At 40.7% G+C, this 22,046-nt stretch overlaps 1 protein-coding gene across 3 annotated transcripts in view; it reads right to left on the bottom strand.

The window, feature by feature from the left end:
- The window catches only part of lrmda (leucine rich melanocyte differentiation associated), a 218,034-nt gene that overhangs the window by 66,165 nt on the left and 129,823 nt on the right, over nucleotides 1-22,046 (bottom strand). For 2 of the 3 annotated variants that reach the window (XR_004335920.1, XM_032541496.1), the window contains exons 3-5: nucleotides 7,705-7,828; nucleotides 6,151-6,293; nucleotides 2,274-2,400 (exon numbers count right to left, since the gene is read on the bottom strand). Coding sequence is in view for 2 of the 3 variants with exons in the window: in XM_032541496.1 (XP_032397387.1) it covers nucleotides 2,274-2,400; nucleotides 6,151-6,293; nucleotides 7,705-7,828 (394 nt within the window). In the remaining variant the exon portion in view is untranslated. Of the gene's footprint in view, nucleotides 1-2,273; nucleotides 2,401-6,150; nucleotides 6,294-7,701; nucleotides 7,829-22,046 lie in introns of all 3 variants that reach the window. The other variant, XM_032541498.1, reaches the window with a different exon arrangement.

Here is a 22,046-nt window from a genome sequence, read left to right as displayed (position 1 = left end):
GGCAATTGACTGTCTGGTTGTGATTTATCCAACATGGAAAAGATTGGGAATGTATGAAAAGTTATGGCGTTCAGATTGCGCTAAAGACCATAACTTCTTTATGCGAACCATGTGGCGGCGCTCAGTGCCATGCCATAATGGCATGATTGAAAAGGAGTTAAAACTGTGGTCACGATCCACTCTGATATGACTCGAGAGAGGTCTCCAAAGTTCAGTACTGTCTCTTTCATGGTGAGTCCATTAACTATTCCAATACGCACATCATGCAATGGGAATGATCTGATAGATCCAGGGCTCTTTCTTTAGACTTATGCAGTCATAACTGGGCATGTGTCACTGTAACCCTGCTGCAGTTGCTGCCGTTTTGGTGGTTTCAATTTATCTACTGTAAACAGCGGAAAGGAGGTTTCTCATAGATAGGTCTTTAAGGAACATAACTGTAGGCAAAGCAAAAAACTTTTATAAATAAACCTTTCAAATCATGTCTGTTGTCCTGTATTTTTTCCTTCCAATACTTGCACTAATTGAGACTTAAATCGTAGCGCAAGCGACAGCTAATTAAATCCCTTTGTAATGAAGCAAAATGCAGACAATGTATTATGTACCACTGTTATAAGCAACACCCTGCTGTACCCATCATAAAAGCAAACACAAATATCTAATTATGCCATCATCTCTCCTCGCTTTTTCTTTTCTGTTGCAGACGTTGCAGTAATTGGTGGCCCGCACTATTGGTCAGCTTACAATAACTCTGATGATGTGAACAATTAGAGCCGGGAGGTACTCATGGCTCATCAAGTCCGTGATAGTTGACGCATCACGTCTCATCTAACTCAAAACAAATGTTATGGAAATGCCGCTGTGACGTCCCAGGGCCCAGACACGGGATATGTCCTGGCAAAATTCTTTTTATTGTGTAGACTCATTCAAACACTGCTAATAAGGAACTGTGAATAGGACAGCAAAAGTATGTTAAGGTGCACAAAATTCTGTTTGCAATGGGAGGTAGACGCGTTTTCATCAAAGCTGTAACCTTTTACTTTGCATTGGGAATAAATAATCATATACAGCAGGTTCAAAGACACAAAGACAGAAAAACACACACATCATGTCAGCTAGAATCAATGATTATCTCTCCTTTCATCTAAGGCTGTGGCGACAAAGGCAAACATTTCTTTTTCACTGACAAGCTATGTAAATAAAATCTTATAAAGTGACTTTACCCTGCCAAAAAGCATTGTTGAGGTCCTTAGTTTCTTTTTATATAAAGTGGATGAACAGTGTTTTCATTCCACTTTTCTCCATCTACCAAACATGCCAGACTGAGGTTAAATTATTTCAATGTTTTGCTTTCCCGCTTGCCACTTGCATGAAGAATCAAGAACAAAGCATAGCATGAACTGACACTAAAAGAGTACTCTATCTTAGCTGATTGTCTGAAACAATAAATATTTTGTTTTTCTTGTGCACTTTTAAACCCAACATTGACTCACATGCTTCTGATTTGTCATTGGATGCCTTTGCTCTTGCTACTCTGGATCCATTTTTACCTCCCAGGCTCACTGTCAGAGCCCCAGAGACCTTCAAAACGACAAAGCTTAGCTGATCCACACAGCAAGTATATCATGCCCTCACAATTACATGAAATCAAATATAGGCAAAAGCCGCTCATTTATATTGCATTATCAAAGGAGTGGACGACGACGGGGGGTGGGGGGGTGGGTGGAAAGGGGTGAAGTGGGTATATCTATGAACCTCCTGAACTCTAATTAGTCTGTATGGCACAAAACAAGAGAGCGAGGAATAAGTGCACAGGCTCGGGATAATTAAGCGATTGTGAGCGGCATGTACGTAAGCTGTCACTCCAATCGCCAGCCATGTCACACTTGGCAACACAACTGCGACCGGACAGCCGCCCGTCGTCTTTGATCTGGACTCATGCATACGGAATCGGGTCAGGCCGTGGTCACACACATTTCAATGCACACGCACACGCACACGCCCACGCACACACACACACACACACGCACGCTCAGATACAACACACGCACGTACACTTTGAGCACTAGTTAAGAGAGACTCTTTACAAAAGGGCCACAGCACTAGGACCTTTATAAAGGGAGACTGACAGTCAAGCATGCACAGGAAAAAAGGACGAATAAAGGAAAAGAATATAAAGGGGAAGAAAGGGATGAATGTGACAAATCCAGTGAAGACTTCAGAGGGACTACTATTTAAAAAAGTGTACACACAAAAAACAGAGCTTAACTTACTGGTTCTGACTTGGGTTTGACCACTTTCATGAACGCTCCTCTTGCCTGCGCCTCCATCACTTCTTTTTTGGTCACTTTCCTCGTGTCCAGAAACTTCAGCTGGGGCAACTTGTGCAGAACAAAGTACCTGTGAGAAAACAACAATTTTACTTAAAACTGAACTGTACCGCTGCCTGAAAAGGTTTTCTTGTAGGCCTATCCTGTGACAAACAGAGAATCTAAGGAAGTGTGTTAACCGTCATACACTAATCAAACTGACACACATTCTATTATGTAAATGCACACATAAAAAAAAACTTGAAAAGAAGCCGTGTTTACTGAGATTTAATGGTGGTGCAGATTTAATGGTGATATGTTCTGTATGTAATAACCTTCAAAGCTGATAAGAATAAGTACAACATATAAATAGCACGAAAGGAGATACAACCCGTCTGCCAGAGCTGTCATTCTGGCAGCATCACAGATATCTCTCTAAGCTTTCAGACACACTCTGTCTTTCATTGGGAGGGAGAGAAACGTCAAAAGATAATGGTTGGAATACATAGATGACAACAGATCCTTTCACAGGCAGGCTGGGATAGAGGAACCAGTATGTCAGGGCTGAGCTGGTAGCCCAAAAGGACATGCATGCAGCACCTAAGTGGAGGGTGAGAAAGGACGGGGGATATGGGCACAGACAAGACCTGTGCGCAAAGAGCCGTGACAAATTGATGATGGCGATGGCGATGTTGATGAGGGGAGATAGCAAAGCCCATGTCAAGTTTTCAACACCTGAGGATTATAAGGAGGGGATGCAGGAATCACGTTTAGACTGACACGGAATGGGAAATATCTCCGTTCAAATTTAACAAAAACATCAGATATAATTTGAAAAAACACAAAACAAGTCAGAAATCTTATCTGCAAAAAAAGATAAACAAATTATTAAAACAAAATCTATCATATGGTCCTTAATAACTTCTTATGGGACAATTAATATAGTGTAAAATGACCTTTTCCACTGAGAGCACCAGCACTCAAATACAAGAGGCCCCAATCCCACCTCTACCACCCTGTAAAAGGACTTCTTTCAGGGTATTTCCATTTTGAAATGTGAAGATGCCCTTGGGAGACATACAGTGAGGTCATTCTCCACAGGTAACCTACCATCACAGGGTCAGAGCAGATGACAAAGCTCTGTCAGCCAGTGGAAATATTAATGAATCAAACCAGAGAGAGGGGTAGTGTAGGGGTGTATGTAGGGGTGTATATATATATATTTTATGTATTTATTTAAGTAGTACATAGCAGTGGCTCTCAAACTTTTTTACATCAAAACTGATTCTAAACTGACACAAATTAGACCACGGACCCCCATTTATATGTGTCTTTGCTATTTTGAGACTGACGCAGTATTTAATTTCCCATCTAGTGCCCACGTCGTTTAAATAGCAAATGCACCTGCGCCCATCTTTGCACCCATGGACATGCTGGTCTTACAGGGAGGTGTGTTCAGGTGCATTCTTGGCTTATTGCTATCTTGCGGCAGCAGAAATTGATTGCGCCATTGACCAACAAAAACCTGGTTTAAAGTCAATAGACCAGTATAGATCATTGAATTTTAACAGCGTATTAGTAAAATGCGCCTAGGTGCGTGCACAGCGTGCACACAATGTTTGTTTACGTTCACACACAGGGAAGTGCAGTGGCACACAAACATGCAAAGATTAAAAATAAAAATATAAAGGTGAAAATCCGCCATCATAATAGCAATGCACCAAGGTAAAAACATGTCTGGCTTTTAAAGGGAATGGGAGATGACACTCTGATTGGTTTATTGCTACGCCCAAAACACACCTATGAATTAATGAAGACACTAAGTACAACCCTTTTGAACCATGCGCCCGGCGCACAAACCCTTTTTTCTGCCGTCAAACTAGCAAAAGTGGATTTGGACATGCCCTAAATGCACCTGCGCCGTGCGCATCACGGCATGCGCTTAGATTGTCAAAAAAGGGTCCATTGTATTATTTATGGATGACATTATAGTGAAAAATAAATGATTCCCCTTTTGTTGGGGACCCCCTGGAACCCCTTCAAGGAACCCTGAGGGTCCCCGGACCCCACTTTGAGAACCACTGGTCTATTGTAGTTATATAGTTGGGCAAGAGGACTTTCTGTGGGAGAAGTCCTTAAACCATAATGACTGAAAAAACTCACAGACATACATTTAAACACAAGTACATAATAATGTTTTTGTTGGAAACAAAATTCTCTATATTTAGCCTGTAAATTCCAACTACACAGACAGACACATTTTATATTTGTTGTTCAGCTAACCTTCTCTGCAATGTGCAATACGTTTAAGTAAATTGTTAACCGGAGTGACTTGATGTTAAGAAACTATGGGACCTATAAAATAAAGACTTTTCAGACAATCATTGTACTTTATGTATTACATCTATGGAAGATAAAAGCAAAAGAAGAATATTTATAGAGATGGTGGGTAATTATTATGCATGTATGGCATTTAGAAAAAATGGTTGAGTGAACACAAAGTACACCTGGTAGTTGAAGCACCTCAAGCACAAGCTCTCTGATCTGCCATAAAAGGAGATTGGACAAACTGATAACTTTACTCAAGATAAGAAGTTTAAATGTCACATAAAACTATGGTAATCTTTCTACAGAATATCAAAGAAACGGAGAGAAAAGACAGAGGTTGAGTTACATCTATTGTCACAATATTTCAGAGTTTCTCAAACAGACCATTTTCTGAGGAGACAGTGTCCTATAAGCAAAATGCCACATAATCAGGAACCATTGTGAACTTATAATGTTACTGCCTTGAACTCTTGTGTTATTGCAGTAATACAAATGGCCACTGCGCGTACGCATGGTCGGCTAAGAACAGCACAACATTTAACCTTCCCGCAGACTACACAATACTGAGCAAATGAATACTATGTTTCTATGTCATTGCACTAATTGGGGCACCGATGCAATGCACCAGGGTATTTCACTTGAGAGACCAAGATCTCCCGAGGCATTGGGCTGGGTATTTATTGCCCAAGGCCAGTGCTGTCACGACCTGCATACAGCCTAACCTTGTCAGACATGAAATCTGCATCACGCTCAAATTGATGTTTTACAATGTGACACATTATGAATATTACATTACAGGACCCTAGACGTTGTCAGTCAAAACAGAACAGCTTTCCTCACCAGCAAGATAAGCATGTGAGGAGAGGGGATAGGCGGAGAAAGGGAGTAGGGGAGGGAAAGGGAGAGAGGGGGAGAAAGGGAGACAAAAAAGAAAGAAGAAGGATTATTCAAGAAAGGCATGAGTGGTAAATGATTAATAGGCAACGCAGAGTCAGAAACAAGCACTTAGGGCTAAAACAGACAAAAGAGAGTATGCTTTTCGCCTTTTATCGCATTTCATGTAAAGGACCCTGCCAAATGGTGGTCATATTGCATGGCTTGAGGCCTAGCTTGATGTTTAATGCATCGTCTGCTCTGGTAAGGCAGGGTAGTAAACACTCATTTGTGGTGGTGACTAGTCACACATGAAATCCATTTTGCAAACTGGAGTGTAGAGGGGCCAGTTGACAAAGCTTTTAGAGTGATGTGGTTGAATCCACAGTCTGCTTGTAAAATGTAGGGGGCTGAATGTTAAAAAAAGGAACATCTCCAAATCCATTACTTACAAAAAGCTATCACTCTGAATAGCTTAGCATCAAAACTGTCTGACTGAAAACACACACACACACACACACATACATACACACACACACACACACACACACACTCTATCTATCTATCTATCTGTCTGAGTCAGAGTATTATCTGTTCCTTATCTATGTGTAACATCATCACAGTCCATGTAGTAACTGACCTGTATCTCTGGTAGTCATCCTCATCCTTATCCGGACTGACCAGCTGGTTGGGGCAGGCCTCATTTCCCAGCAGGCTTAGGTACTCCAGTGACGGGGTCACATCAGCCAAGTGTTCCAGCAGAGCCTCGATATCAGTCAGGTGTCAAAGGGCGGATGTCAAGGACCTAGCACTGTTAATTACATTAGCATTTACTCCCCGCACAGCCCCTCCCAGGCCTGTCTGCACTAAAACATGTCACTGTCAAATTTACCGAGGTGCTCAAAGGGGCTAGTCACTGGCTTTGTGAGACTGGGCAGACAGAGGGCCAATTTAAGGTGCAGGCTTTGGCATATAGTAGTGATACAATTTGGCTGCTGCTCTCTCTCCCTTTCTCTCGATCTCTTTCATTTCCTAGGTGGCCGGGTGCAGAACAGTGACAAAATGATGGATGCCCTGTGGTTCAAACAGTCCGTGCTTCCCAGAGCCGTGCTGTGGAAAACTTTTGCAAAACGTGGTAAAAACAAACAGCCTGTAAGCAGGCACATTCATCACTAATACATTCACTTGGAAAATTGAGCCCCAAAGTGTCAAACTACAACTGCACTAATGCAGTGCTCGAGCTTTAAAATGGCACTGTGCCACGACAGGATGTACATAATTGGCCTATTAGCATGTGCCGACCACTTCACAACCAAACTCAGCACACAGTCCCAGACGCACACTTCAAGGAGCCCCAGTTTTAATGTTGACTCTGGAAGTGTGTGTGTGTGCATGTATGTGTGAATGTGTGTGAATGTGTGTGAGAGAGTGAACATCGTTACCCAGTAGGATCTGCATAACCAGAGGAAAACAGGACACATTGCTAAACCTGTTCTGAAGCTTCGAAGGGAAGTTCACACATTTTTGACTGATCATAAACAGCCTAGCAATGTGTCTATGTGTTGAATTTAGGGTGGCTGTGCGGAGCTCTGGTTTTTGCTGTTTACTTTGGGTGGCAAGTAGAACACACAGGGCTGTTATAATCAATGAGGGAAAATATGAGCATGTTCTTGTGCTCTTAGTGACAAATTAAACAACTGATTAATTTTATTTCAGCAAGTTAAAACAAGTAATAAAGCATAAAGCAACTGATTCAAATGTGAAAACCCTAATTTGATTCTCTATAATTTAAAATAACTGGTATCACCAAACAGCAAATACATCACACTAGATAATGTCTTATTCTTAGGGTTTTATTCAACACATATTTTATTCCCTGTGAAAATGAAATCACCCCTCTTATGTTGATTCTAAAATCTGATTCCACTAGAGGTCCCTGTGGTTCAAAAACTAGTCCTGTGTGGAGCTCTCTGACAGCCAAGTTCCTCCACTCTCTTTTTCAACACACAGTGCTCCCTGCAAAGGCACAACATTAACAACTGGTTCTCAGAGACAAAGGCAGGTCGTACAGACATATGAATGTAAACAAGATGCACTGTTGATTCTCATACTAATGCCTGTGCTATATGTCTGCAAAGATGGCTGCAAATCAAAATGAGAAATAGACTGAGTGATTAGTTTGAAAGGATATTTGGTTCTTATTGAGTGTCAGGGTGTGAAGGTTGGGTAACCTGGGCAACCGTAGGTCGTTTCCAAGCAGATTGTTGTCGACGACCAGCTCTTCCAGCTCACTGAACATTTTGAGGCCCGCCAGTGACCTGCAATGATAAGGCAACAGGAAAACTGTTATGGCTCTAAATCTGGTCAGCTGTTATTGTGCAGAAATAAATATTTCAGCCTCCCTCTTTCATACACCGGGAGAGTATGGGTCTGGGCCTGTCAGGGAAGTGAATGACAAGAATTAGTGGTGCTGAGCTCCCCTGGCATGGTGAGGCATCCTTCAGCAGCTGGCAGGATGAGGGATGGGGGTCACTTGTGAGTAGCCAGGATTCAAAACAAAAGGCTTCAGAAATGCGGCGGGCAGGATGAATTTGTCAATGTCTTGTGCCTTGAGGCGCCCAGTTTCGCCTGACCCTAACCCTCCATTCCCAAGACAAATCACTCTGTCACAGTTCACCTTCACTCCCCAGACACAAATTTAACTTGTCATCCATCATTTTCACAGAGGAACCGGAATACACTCACAATCACAGATGGAATGGAAGGTAAACTTTTTTGCAACTCTACCGCAATAGGGGTTAGTGTTGGTATTTTAACATCAAAGGACTTTTCTTTTTTTTCTTTTTTTGACAAATTGCAAAGAGGGTTGAAGGGTCCTCTCAACTCTTTCCCTCTCTGTCTCTTTCACACACACATACACATTCACGCAAGCATAAAAATGATGGAGGGTGGTGTTAGGAGTGATGTTAGGGCTCTGCAAAGTTCAAGTCATGGAAGGTGCACAAAGGCAATGTGTGTGTGTTGTCTAATCCTTCACACTGTCATCATGCCATGTTAAAGTGTCCTGGGTTACTTCATTGACATTTAAATCTGCCAGAACCTGACACATACTGACTGTATACCTCTTAAGAATTATTCCTTACAGTTCACCCAACAGGTACTTTTAATTTAACACCAGCTTTTTAATTATTCAATATTTCAGTGGATCTAATACTTATTTACTCCAAGCTCTGAATTTTCTAAATTCTACATTACAAGTATAGTACAGAATGTTTCTAGTTTTAAAAGAAGACAAAAAAACCTTGACGTTAGGTTACACAAATATAAATTCCAGTGAAAAGTGTCACATCGCAACATGACAAACTGCAGCGTGAACTAGTGTCAATGGCTGCCATAATACACACCGACATAGAGCTAGGTAAATATAACACCTTTATCATGACAATCTGCAAATGCATGGCAGGGACCAAGAAGCGGCGTAGGTGCAGGGCATAACGTCACATTCACTACGGAAAAAGTAACTACATACTGAAAAAGAAAGGACGGAGTACTTGCATTATAATGCAGTGTACAAAAATACACCTGGATCTATTAAGATGCTGACATGTCCAACAAATTAGTCAGTAAGTAGCAATTTATTAGGCACTTTAGTTAGTCAGACCAACTGTGTGCTCCATCTGCTGTATCTTGTTTGCTTTTCCTGGCCAATCAGCTTGTACTCCACCTAGACGTAGTCCTTTGGCCCGGATTGGACACACTGGCAGCAACTTTAAACTACAAATGTTGAAACTATCTTCGCAGGTAGAAAACAACACATAGGCAATTCATTGTAGACTTGCAATTGAGGCTGACTGCGCTGCCTGTTTTCAAAAGGCACCAACATTTTGCAAACACGCACACTTGCTAGCCACAAGTGTGATTAGATTAGATTAGATTTTCCATGATTTTAGCTGATAAATTATTTTTTTACAGGGCTTTTTGCCCAAACAAACTATTCAAAAACAAACTTTATTTTTCTCAGCACAGTTATTTTGTTTGTATTGACAGGGAACTTGGTACAACATGCAATTTATCTGCAAATATATTCTTACTCAATGTGTAGTAAGGCACAAACCCTATTGGATAAACATTATCGCATTTTCAGTTAACAGAGATTGCTACCAAACTATTGCCACTTGCAAGTGTGTGTGTGTGTGTGTGTGTGTAAGTGTGTGTGTGTGTGTGTGTGTGTGTGTGTGTGTGTGTGTGTGTGTGTGTGTGTGTGTGTGTGTGTGTGTGTGTGTGTGTGTGTGTGTGTGTGTTTGTGTGTATGAAGGGCTGCAGTCCTGTGGGTTATGTTATTAGCTGTTCGGTTAAAAGGAGCTGCATGGCACAGGAGGGAGCCTTATTAATTGTTGTTTTCATGTCACCACTGCTGCGTGCACTGGCTGATTTAATCAGTTAAATTCACAGCCAGGGGAGAGCCACTGAGTCCCATCCAGCATTAACTACAGTGCAGGGATTGAACTTCTAATACTCTCCAGCTTTCTGTATTCCCTCAGATTTCCATAGCTCGTTTCACTACTTTTTATAAGCTTTCTTGTTTTAATGAGTGGCTTGGAAAACTAACAAAGTTTAACCACTGCAGTAAAAGTCCTTCACTTCTTAACAAACGGGGAGCAACTTTGCTTTTAACAAAACCAATGAGCATAATTGACTTGAGTCCCAATGCTGTAGAGGTTTGGTAAATGGCAAAGGCATAATACACAACACACAGGTTTTTACAGGAAATAAATTTTCTTCTAATATTAGCATTATTTGATGTAATTCAAAAAGAGTTTGATGATAATGATAATGAATATATTTAGTAATGTATATGGCAACTGCAATGGCCAATACTTCTACTACTACTATTCCTAATACTTCTGCTACAATTTTGGCATGTTTCATACATCTGTTTATGTAATTTCACAGATAAAAACTGGCAGTCAATTATCTTCATGAATATTAATAGCGATGAAAAAAAAGGTAGGATATTTTACTAAAAACACTAAGAGAAATTCTTACAAATACTATATGAAAAATAATTTACTCTTGCATCATGTCATTGTACAAATGTAAGTTTTAATTCCTATAGTAACATGTGATCAAATACGCTTTTATAAACCTCTAACTAGCAGGAGAGAGAGACAGAGACAGAGACAGGCGGTAGCTCTAACGAGGTGAGGCAATGAATCCTCTCCTTGTTAAGATAATTATGATCAGCTTCATTGTCTGAGCTAATACTTCACCCTGGCTGTCTTCATACTTTGACTACCACTTAGCCTGTGTAAGCTCACCATCATACATCATATGGCCCTGTGTGTATCAGTGTGTGTGCTTTTGAGCTTACATACTGTAAATAGTGCATGTATGTGTTGAAATCTCCATTATCCTGAGATCCTGTCTACTGAGGAAACAGAGTACATATACTATATTCATTTATATATTTAGCTGGAGCAGAAACACAGCACAGGAAGCAGGGGAGGATGTGAGACACCAGACAAGGACACTGAAGAGGAGACACTGACCCAGAGAGATCAATACACTAATACTAATGCAGACATAGTGATTGATGAACCACTGCTGACAACAGAGGGAAGAAAACTCTTGACCATTATTGGCTGAAATGTCAGTCACTCCTGCCAATGGTGTGCGCTAGTGTCATGTCATATATCCTCAGGCAGCAGATGAAAAATGGAGAAGGGCAGCCTTGGCTCTTTTACATGTGTTGCACAGTCTCCCTTCTTATGTCTGCTGCTTTTCAAACTGTTGCCTAAATGAATTATAGTTGGCAATTTTTAGAACTCTGAAGACAATAGGCCAAATGTGGAGTTTGTCTCAGCTGTATATTACAGAGATGTAATGTAAAACAACCTTGAAAGTCTTCCACATTACTGAAATGTTGATAAAGATCACAGAGGCAACATCCCTGCAGCTAACACTTAAAAAACCGAAAAGTTCCTGAGTCTAATGTGTATCAAAAAGAACAAACACTTTGAAAAGCTGGAGAGCCCTCAGCTGCAGTCTACAGTTAAAGGGCTGATGTCCTCTCAAGGGTGGGAGTGGTGCAGAAAAGCAAAGCACTGTTTTTCCAAATGGAGGGCCAAATCTGCAGAGTGACAGGCATAATGACATCCTGTTCAGAAGGCAACAGATAAATGTTTGATGAATTGACCAATACTGGGGCCATGATGGCCTTCATAGGTGCATAATGGACTATTCAGAGCACACTTCAGATTGCCTGCCAGGATAAGGTACTGTAATGAATGGGAAAAGGAACTGGACCTGAGAAAGCCAGTATGTGGACTGGCTTTAATAAACTTAATAAAAAGGTGAATGGAGGAGGGCAGGAGAACTATTCTGCCTGAAATAGTCAAGAAATATTCTGATGGTTGTTGCCACTCTGTACATAGAAACACATATTTCAATCTTAATCAGTAATTCAAGAAATAAGCTATATTACCCTATCTACCATATATTTGTTCCCAGATTGGCATCTTTTTATCTTAAAACAATCAAAGTAATTATCTGACAGTTTCCAATAGAAATATACTTATTTTCAGAATTAAGTCTAAATACCACAATACAACTGGATCCATGTGCATATTTATGTCATTTACTAACACTTTAAAAAAAAGACAAAAATTCAGTGAGAAGAAGTAAATGTATTTCACCCAATGTTTTGATATTTTATAGTTTATAAAAAACAAATCTCAAAATTTTACATATGATACTAAGGGACTTGATAGAACTGATGTTGTTGTAGTGTAAAAGAGTGGTGGTGAGTGTGAATGGATAATTATTCAGCTTTGTGAAAGCAAAATAATTGTGGATAACATATATATCCTATTATTACACAAAGTCTCCATTAGTTCAACACAGTTCTATTTCATCGCTCTAACCCACAACACAAAACACAAATAAACATTGAAAAAACACCAAATCACAGCATCAAAACATTATCAAGATTAGCTTGTGGTAAATATGACGACATTATCTGTAAAGCAAATTAATGCCCCGCAACCCCTCAACATCCCTCCTACCACCTCACTTAGAGCTGATCAGGTCTGTTCCAGCACTTTTCCTCCCAGCTACAGTTTATGGCCTATACACGGCTCTGTACATGCATCTCTGATGGCAATGGTGAATTAGACTGTCATTATCTGTCTCTATCTCCCCAACAGCTCTCCCTTTCTCACCCCCTATCTCACTTGCATGTAGACATTCACTGCTTAGTGTGGCACTCCTCTCTCTGTGTTGCCAGGCCTCAGGTGGCAGTCATTTAAAGATCACAGGTCCAGGACACACAAAGCCTTCCCTGAATGCATGTCAATTCACACATGAGAAGGGGATTACACGTCTCCTCCTAGGCAGCTGCAAATTACTATTAATGGCAATGAAAATCATTAGAGTACGTTTGGCGCCGCCAGCAAATCTCTTCTTTATGTGGGTTTACTCTTAATCTGTTTTGAATATTGTGCTATGCTTGCTCCTGATAGCCTACAAAGCTGTCAATTGGAGGTGGTATGTATGTCAGATTGAACTTTACACAGGGTTGCATCATTTGAAAAACAAAAATATATCTTTTTAGAGAGCATAAACAAATTTAAGCAAGAAGAAATCTGTGAAATATAATTAGCAAAGTTCTTTGCTGATGAAGCAGTTAAATATCAGCACTAATCATTACTTCATGCTATATGATGTTATTAAGCGAGAAGTCCAGACTAACTTGTCAAAAATGTCTACACCATAGCGCGTCCGTTGAACAGTTAAAGCTAGCTTTGGTGTGTTTGAATGATAATACCACTGTGGATCCTGCAGTGTCTGATTTATAGACTACCCCTGTGGATATTTCCTGCTGAGAGTGTGAGGTTAATATTCTCTCTCAATGTCATTAGCGCTTACAGAGGGGCTGAGATCACTGTGAATAGGACAGGGACTAGTCTATATCCTTGATGTTCCACTTCCGTGATTCCTCCGTTGCAGACGGAAATTCTGCCAGATTTCACTAATTTTGGCCGGTTTTCCGTTGCGTTACATTTCCTTTGTGTTGATATTTTGAACTCTGGTGGATTTATGAGGACTATGGTTAACAGCTCCTCAGATCTCTGCAGGATAAATCCAGACAGCTAGCTGGACTATCTGTTCAATCTGAGTTTTCTGTTGCACAACTAAAACAAGTTTTGAACGTACACGTTGTTCCAAAACAAGTATTTTGCAGAGGCTTTTCCTCCCATTCCGGAATGCCGTGTGGACTTGCCAGACCCTCCTCCGAAGCGCCACAGTGGAGGAAGGTCTGGCAAAGCGAGACTAGACAGGGACTGATCCTGTCAATTCACTCACACACACACACACACACACACACACACACACATACACACACACACACACACACACACACAAAGCCAGGGCCAAACAAAATCAAAGCTACTGTACTGAGGTCAGCATCACCTGGCCTCATGCTTCTTCTTGCATCTCCAACCCCTGTCTGATTAATGACCATGGATCAACCCTGGCCAAGGGATAAGGACTTGACAGACATTCCTGTCAGGACCAAACTCATAAGCCTTGCTTGACCCCGGTTTTGCCTGGGATGAAGTCTAAGCTCCAACAATGACCTGATTGAGAGGTAGGCAAGAGTTGCTCCTTTCCCAGTGAAGAAAGAAATGAAGAGATCACTGCAGAAAGGTCTCTTTTAAAGTTTAAGCAAGTGAGGTTTGTTACATGGCCAGACAGAATGGCAGCTGTTTCCCATGTACAACACTAAATTGTACACTGGGAAATACATCATTAAACAAGGGATGCCTGAACTGTGCTCACAGTATGGCCATGCGTCTTGTGAATGTTTGTATTGAAAGATTAGTTGCCTATCCACATGACAAACACCCTCCTCTCTCAGTGAGCAGGAGCTGAAAATCAATTCTCTGATGGCATCTTAGTCAGTGAGGACATCAATGCGGCACAAACAAGCTCTCATGCATGCTACACAGCCTCACTTTACGTGTATATAATACTCCAACATTATAGTGACAGGGTCAATCAGCCAAGGTCTATTGCTATAAATACACTCCACATTAAACAATGTTTTCATACATAAAAAAAATGCACAAATATAAAATATACAGAATATCTAACTAGAAATGAACCTGTGCACTCTTGCAATAAAATAAAGGAACCATTAAATAATATATGTTGCGATCTGTGAGGAAGAATCCCTCAGTCTGCCTGTACGCTCTGTCATTACAGTGTTCAGGCTCAGTGCTTGTCAACATTTCCCTGAGAGGGGGAGCCATCCCGCATTACGTTTGAGTGAGTTCAACTGTCAACTGCCAGCCATTTGTATGCCTCAGCATCCACCTAATAGCAAATAATCACTACCCCGCGCTCTCTTCATGGCAAATGATCGATGTTGTCTTGAAGTCTGATGGATGACCCTGCCACAGTGATGTCCAGGCATGCATTAAAAAAACACCTCTATGAAATGCCTGTCAGTCTGATGAAGCGGTGCACACAAAATCATAGGCGTGTACACATACTGACACTGAGGAATGCATGCACACAGATAAAGGAGACAATTAACAAAGTGAGGGAAAGCCATGATTCAATTAAACCATAAAGTTAGTTAATTTCTTTATATTAGTGGAAAATTTTATAATGTGACGGGACCTGTGGTGTGATCGGTAGAGAACATTACTAGAGGTAGACTGCTCAAGTACCACCTGGGACGCTTTGCTTCCTCCTCTCACCCTCTCTCCCTCCTTCCCTCTCTCTAACACTCAAACAGCTCCCTATTACCCCTCAGTGTTCAGATTAAAATGCACAGCACCACAATCTTTGATCTCCCACTTGCTGACACAAATCCTTTCAAGCCCCAACATTTTCCTGCAAAGGTAATTAGTGCTAATTAAAAAGTTTCGAAAGCAGTCTATGGCGCGCCCTCAGTCAGATCACCCCCCCTCTGTAGGTCCTGCGGATGCATATGTCAGCTGTGCTCCTGCCTCTTTTCTGCAAAGGATCCCATAACTAGACGACACCAGTCAGCCTAGAACGTTTGTCGAAACAGGAGGAAATCTGGAAGCTCAGTCAGGGGTCTAACTAGTGGTTCTTCCCCCCTGACAAACCTGTGCTCTGCAGGAGAACATGTAATGACACACGTAACAAATACAAATCCCACAAATAGAACAGGCGTAGTCTTTAATTGGGATACCCTAGCTGGGGGGGGGCTTGTTAACATGGAGTAATTAACTTGATAAGGGATTCAAAAAAGGCTGAAAATATCATTGCAGAGAAACATATGATTTAGTATGAACTCCAATTTGCATAACGATAACAAATGCAAGGACTCCAAATGAATAAACACATGCGTAATTAAAGAACTTCCTGTTTAGTGTGATTACAATTATTTGAGATAAAGATATAACTTGGGCAGTCTAACAGTGCTATCATTCATTCACCGGCCTGCCTTATTGCTTTCATCAAGCCATTATTATGATATAATTAGCTGCCGCTCTAGCATATTATTAAAGTGGCTTGCTGAGTGTCAGGTACAGAGGCATCTCAGAAATGGCACACAAAAAAAGCAATATCGTTCCACAATGTTTCAAAAAGATAATTACATAATCTCAGCATGAAGAGCAAACAGAAAAGTGATAATTAGACAAGTATTCCTGCCAATTAAAATATAAAGCCTTGTATTTCCCCCCTGTCTGACTTAGAGTGTGCAGCACTCCCATGTACAACATAATTATAGAATATTGCTCATGTAAAATCATCATAGAGAATGAATATAACTCTAGTAATGTATCAATATTGTCACATCATATATGTTTTCAGTTCAGCTTGCGACTCCATTTACTAGAAGCTTGAAGATTTTCAGGGCCTTCCAAATCTGGTAACGTAACGAGGATCTTGAGATTTTCCAAGATGACAATAACCAGGAGTGTGCTTTGGCTTTAACATGTATATTAATATGATTAATGATTGACATGTAGGTGTGCCAACAAAAAAAAACAGATAAACAACAAAGTTATTGATTTGACCTTTGGGATAGTTCCTTCGTTCGTCGCTGTTGTTTTTGCCTTGTCTTACACCTCAAAAGGAGATAATAGAACATGTCATCGCACAAGGCAGTTGGAAATTGAATGCCATCATTTTAATTTAAATGTTACATTCTCTGTGACATCTCTGTCAATGCATAATTGGCACTGGATCCCAGTTTGGATGTACATATTTATCATTCAGCGTGAGCCATTCAAAGACACAGACAGATATGCTACTTTGATGGGATGACAGCAGATGCAGATAAAAATAGAACTGCAAATCAACAGTCACACTGTCAGTTAAGCTTTTTGTCACAAACTTGCACATAAACATGCATGATTAAAAACAGCAAGCGAGCTGTAGGCAGGAATCAGTGTCCTTGCTCCGGAAGAATGTAAATAGGCTTATTTGATCCAAGCAAATACAATTCAGAAGACAGACTTAGAGGAAAACCATAGTAAATGATGGACATTTAATGGGCAAACACCCTATGCATTATGACAAACTTCACAATGGCAAAGTGTAATTGCAGAATATCTGAACGTAATTAAACATTTTCCAAAAGTTACTTTCATGTAGTATGCACCAGTCACGATGCAAAAAGCAAGGAGGACATTTATTTTAACAATCTATAAAGATAGAAACACAACTTTGGAGATAAGACGACCTTGCTGCAGTAGCTATCTCTTTTTACTGAGGATGGCCTTTCTGTCTCTGTAGTTCCCTGACAAGACAGCTTAAAAGGGAGGTATGTGATCAGCCCAGCGTAAACCACGGCAGCAGTGGAGCTCCCTGAGAATAAAAAAAAAGAATAAATCCCTCCCACTCTCTCTCACTTTCTCTCCTCCCAGCCTCTCTCCGTGTCTTACCGCTGGCCCATTACCTTTACAGAGTGAGGCTCATTAAAGAAGGCAAGTTGAGTCAAATCTTTCTGTAATTCAGCGGAGGTGAATTGCTGTCAACATCATTAACCGTCATTTCTCCAACTCACTTCAGTACTTATGAAGTGTTCTTTATTGTGTAATGATCCAAATCTCTTCTCTAAATCGCCCCTCTTCAAAGGCCCTGGAGTACATACCACCCATGCTGCCGCCTGACATGCTAAAGGGCCAGATTAAACGTGGCTCCATCATTACGTTCCTCTTTGCTCTTAAACAGATCCAGCATTTCATCCTGCGCCTCAGCTAGCAGGGAGCGTTCCTCAGAAGGCACAGAGTGGAAGAGAGATCAGCAGACCCAAAGAGTTCAATGGACAGAGGTATATGCTTTTCAAACATGGCTGTCTTACCTAAGTAGGGCCTTATACCACTCGTTTTTATTAGGTTTGCTGGATCAAAAGACCAACGTTTTGCCAATAACCCTCTTCCCTCTCTTTCTGTTTTTTTTTTTAATACTGTTTACTGATAGTTCATTGATCTCATAGGGCCATTGGTCAGGCTGGCTCCATGGCTAATTACAGTGAGAGCTGCCCTGCTTGTCATGCTAGTGGCATGTCCTCTGAGTCCTGTCTTAAGAGAAGCCTCCTTTGTGCCTCCGCCATTGTGTGTCCCCTAGCGCTCAGGATCATGCTATGAGATGTCCTCCAGGCCTTGTGTTGGGGAATGCTTCTTTTGTGTAGGCACCATTGTGTGTCCCCAGTGCTGAACCCCCTGCTAGGTAGGAACACAGACAAAGTGCAGCAGGGGGATGCTTCTCAGGGCTCTAAGACCTACAGTAAATCTTCAAACAATTTCGACAAACAAAAACGGCTGCTGTGCTACGGTGAGAGTAGACAAGGAAAAGCAGATGAATAAGCAACATCAATTACTGGGGCTTTGACCTGCAAGCCCCCACACCATGGCACACATTTCACACCAAATCGCCCCAGATTGAAGTTGACACTGCTGGAGTGGAAACACTGACCTCTCACAAGGCTAGCGCTTCAAACTTCAGAGCAGAGAAAGACACGGGGGACTGATAAACTACATAGACCAAGGCTAACGTGGAAGGGAGACAAGGAGGAGGGGTATGAATAAAAATAACAAAAAAAACACACGTATAATAGGTCCTAGTTTGTTTCAAAGTGAGACAAAATGGCTCAATTTGAGCACTTAGGCCATTGAATTGGCCCAGCTGAGGTACAAGAGGAACATGCGAGAGGACAACCGCATCAGGCCACTGATAAGGAGCCTATAAGAGAAACAAAGCCAGATGTCCAACAGGCTTACCAGTGAACCTGAGTGGGACTGGACCCTCTTTAAAGCTTGTTTTAGCCTCCCAGCTTCACCCCCAAAAAGTGCCGCTTCCCCTTAAACCTTTTTACTCAGGCACATAAAGCCTCCCTCCACTTTGTAAGCTTGGACAAAGGCAAAATAAACATATGGGTCACATTTGTTCAACACATAGTACACTGCTTTAATAAAAGGTTCCTCAAAAACCCTTTTCAAGAAAAGAGAAAGTGTTACCTCTCACTTTCTGATGTTGCACTTTAAAAAAGAAACTATTTTCATTATTCCTATGATTGAAAACCCAAGAAAAAGAGTGTCTCCAAAGGTGAGAAAAGATCACGCAATGCTAACACAGTTTGTCAATACAGTGTTAATTAATCTAATAACAAAGCTCTAAAAACATTCCCCATTCCATCCAGGAGACATGTACTCTAGCAGTAGCATGGCAGCACATTGACACATTTGGGGGCATCAGGCCCTGGATAGAGACAGTCCAAACAATTTCCCAATTAGCCAAGGAGAAAGCGGAATACATGTCTTAAATTCACAATTCACGAGTGAAACTTAATAATATGGCATGGCATTCAAAAACAGAGCATGGCTTTTTATAGCCACATGTGAAAATGAAGCAAAAAAGAACAGAAAAAGAAACAACTAGGAAAAAGGGGTTTGTTTTGTTACTGGAAAAAATAAGTTTCATTCTTTTTGATGGTTGATTTAAGTGACATGATAAATGTGATAGAAACCCTGTGGTAATAAAAACATAAAAGGTAACAGATGCAACATTTTTAAAAAGACAGGAAAGAGGACAGACCAGCATTCGTTATTAGGATGCAAGTGGGAACAATAACTTAAATGAGCTTGAAACCAGTTATTTATGGTATATACGCCCATATGAAAACACCTTTACCATATTATTTTGGGATTTAGTTATCAGACCTAAATGCATTCTACTCTGCTCATAAATGTATAACAAAAAACAGGCAGAACTCAAAGGTTAAAATGTACATTATTATAACTCTTCATCATTTTCCAGTTTAAGATGAACATTATGGAGCTCATTAGGAAGTATAATGAAAGCCTAAAATCAATTTTGTCTCCATGAAACCATGACACATTGACAGACAGACAAGGCGGGCTGTCAGGCGGTGCAAAGCATTATTCACAATGAATAAAAACCTAACATTATCACAAACTATTTAACCCATCTAAAAGCTCCACATGCTTAAGAAATGTATAGGACTTAAGTGTGGCCACCTGTTTCAAACAATGGAGCCATTCGCATCTTTCCCCTCGATCACAGACATTCAAACAGAATGATAATGGAGCCTACGCCAGTCAGTCAGTCAGCCGTTGTTGCAAATGGAAATCCAAAGAAAGGTGGAGATGGGAATCATTTTATCTAGTTGACACACATTACAACGGAGAATTTCAAAAGAGTAAGATGGAAGCTCTCAGGTCAATTATGGTGTCAAGGCTGTCAGCTTGCAGTGAAATATATACCTTTGAAGAACACTTTACTCAAGGGATGGGGTAAAAAGGATGGGAAGATGTACTGTTTAACCCAGAGACCATATACGAATATCAGAGATGATGGAGTAAAACGTGGCATGATAATGGACCATTTTCACTGAGCACACTTTGTCAAGAGGGACAGACTACACTCACTTCCTGAAGGGTAGTATCAAGGATTCTTTTTTTTTGGTGGCCAAAGCTCATTAACGGCATCAGCTGAAACGATGTGACATGATTAAAAGTCATATAGATAATGGGGTAAGGTGATTTATAATATGTATTTTAAGTTACACTGTAGTTCAACCAGACACCATTTTGCTTGCTAAATAAGCAAACTGAACCTTTGAAAACCCCAGTTAAATGAGGGAGCTTCAAACACACACACACACACACACACACACACACACACACACACACACACACACACACACCACTTTGTGTTTCTTTAGTCCCGTTTTTATTCTAGCCTCCAAATGTAAATGTCCTCACCCTCTGTTCAAAATATAAAATACTAACCTTGAGACAGTGAATGACATAGGGAATTATGGGTAATTGTAGTGTCAGAAAGGGAGACAGCTGTATGATGAGATTCTGTGTCATTTAGACAATCAGAAACTTAAGAGGCAGTGTGACACATTTCTCCTCCTCCATCTGACAGGGCTCCTGACAAGGCTGGTGATAATTTCCAGGAGAGAGAAAAAAGAGAGAGAAAAGAGTGAGTGGAGCGAGCACAAATGAAAATGGAAGTCACAGAAAGAAAGGTGTGATTTCTCCTCTTCCATATGCAGCGTGGGCCAAGTGATAGCCTGTGTGCTGCATTCATTGCTGGAATCAAGACGAAATATCCCCTCACATGTCAACCTGCCATCAAGATAAGAGGTGTCTGAAGCTCTGTATAAGATTAATACTTCCCAGCTAGAAATGACACAGGATGTGAAAGGGAACTTTTGATCTCTGTGTGGTGAAGCCACTTCAGCAACAGTACAGACTTGCCACCAAAGATACGTTCTTCACACAGAGGTCATGTGCATGGACAAGCACTGATACAAAAAAACATGCTTCATATTATATCTAAACCACAAATGGAGAATAACAACATTAGGTGCAGTTGTCAGTTTATACATGTTCACTTAGGCCATAACGAATAGAAACTAAACGAAAGGATGAAGTGCATGTCAACATAATGAAAAAGCAACATTGTCTGCTTTGTCACATTTCAAAAAGTGGTGACATGTAATTACTGTTATTTGTAGAAAAAGCCTTCATTATCATCAGTGAGGGCCCTTCCATTTTAAGCACAAGCTCAACAACCTTTGAATGGAAATATACTATGATATTGTAGTCTTGTGTAAGAGGTATTACCACATAGAACTGCACACTATAGATTAGGAAGGCGATATAAAGTTAGTGTACTATATTTATTTAAATATTAAATAGGAATAAAATAGTATTTTTTACATTCAGCCATGTGTATGGTTGATGTCTCATTAGGTCTTTGAAGGGTCTTAATGGTAAACTAGTTGGAGATGTGCAAGCTAAGTAAAACTGTTGCTTGCTGATGCTACATTTTGATTTCTACTCTAAAATAGCCTTGCTAATTGTTTGTTAGGCTACAGTACCATAAGCAATTAGAACAACTATATCTCAAAACCGAAAACAAAATAACGTAGGCAAGGAACATCATACCCCATGCCAATGTCTTTGTTGAATTCTAATACATTAGTTTCTCTGTGAAGTAAAACAGCGTCAATCC

This window comes from Etheostoma spectabile, chromosome 17 (assembly GCF_008692095.1).
Source record: "Etheostoma spectabile isolate EspeVRDwgs_2016 chromosome 17, UIUC_Espe_1.0, whole genome shotgun sequence".
NCBI lineage: Eukaryota > Metazoa > Chordata > Actinopteri > Perciformes > Percidae > Etheostoma > Etheostoma spectabile.
Note: the sequence above shows the minus strand (reverse complement) of the source record. Positions and strands in the feature narration are given on the sequence as shown.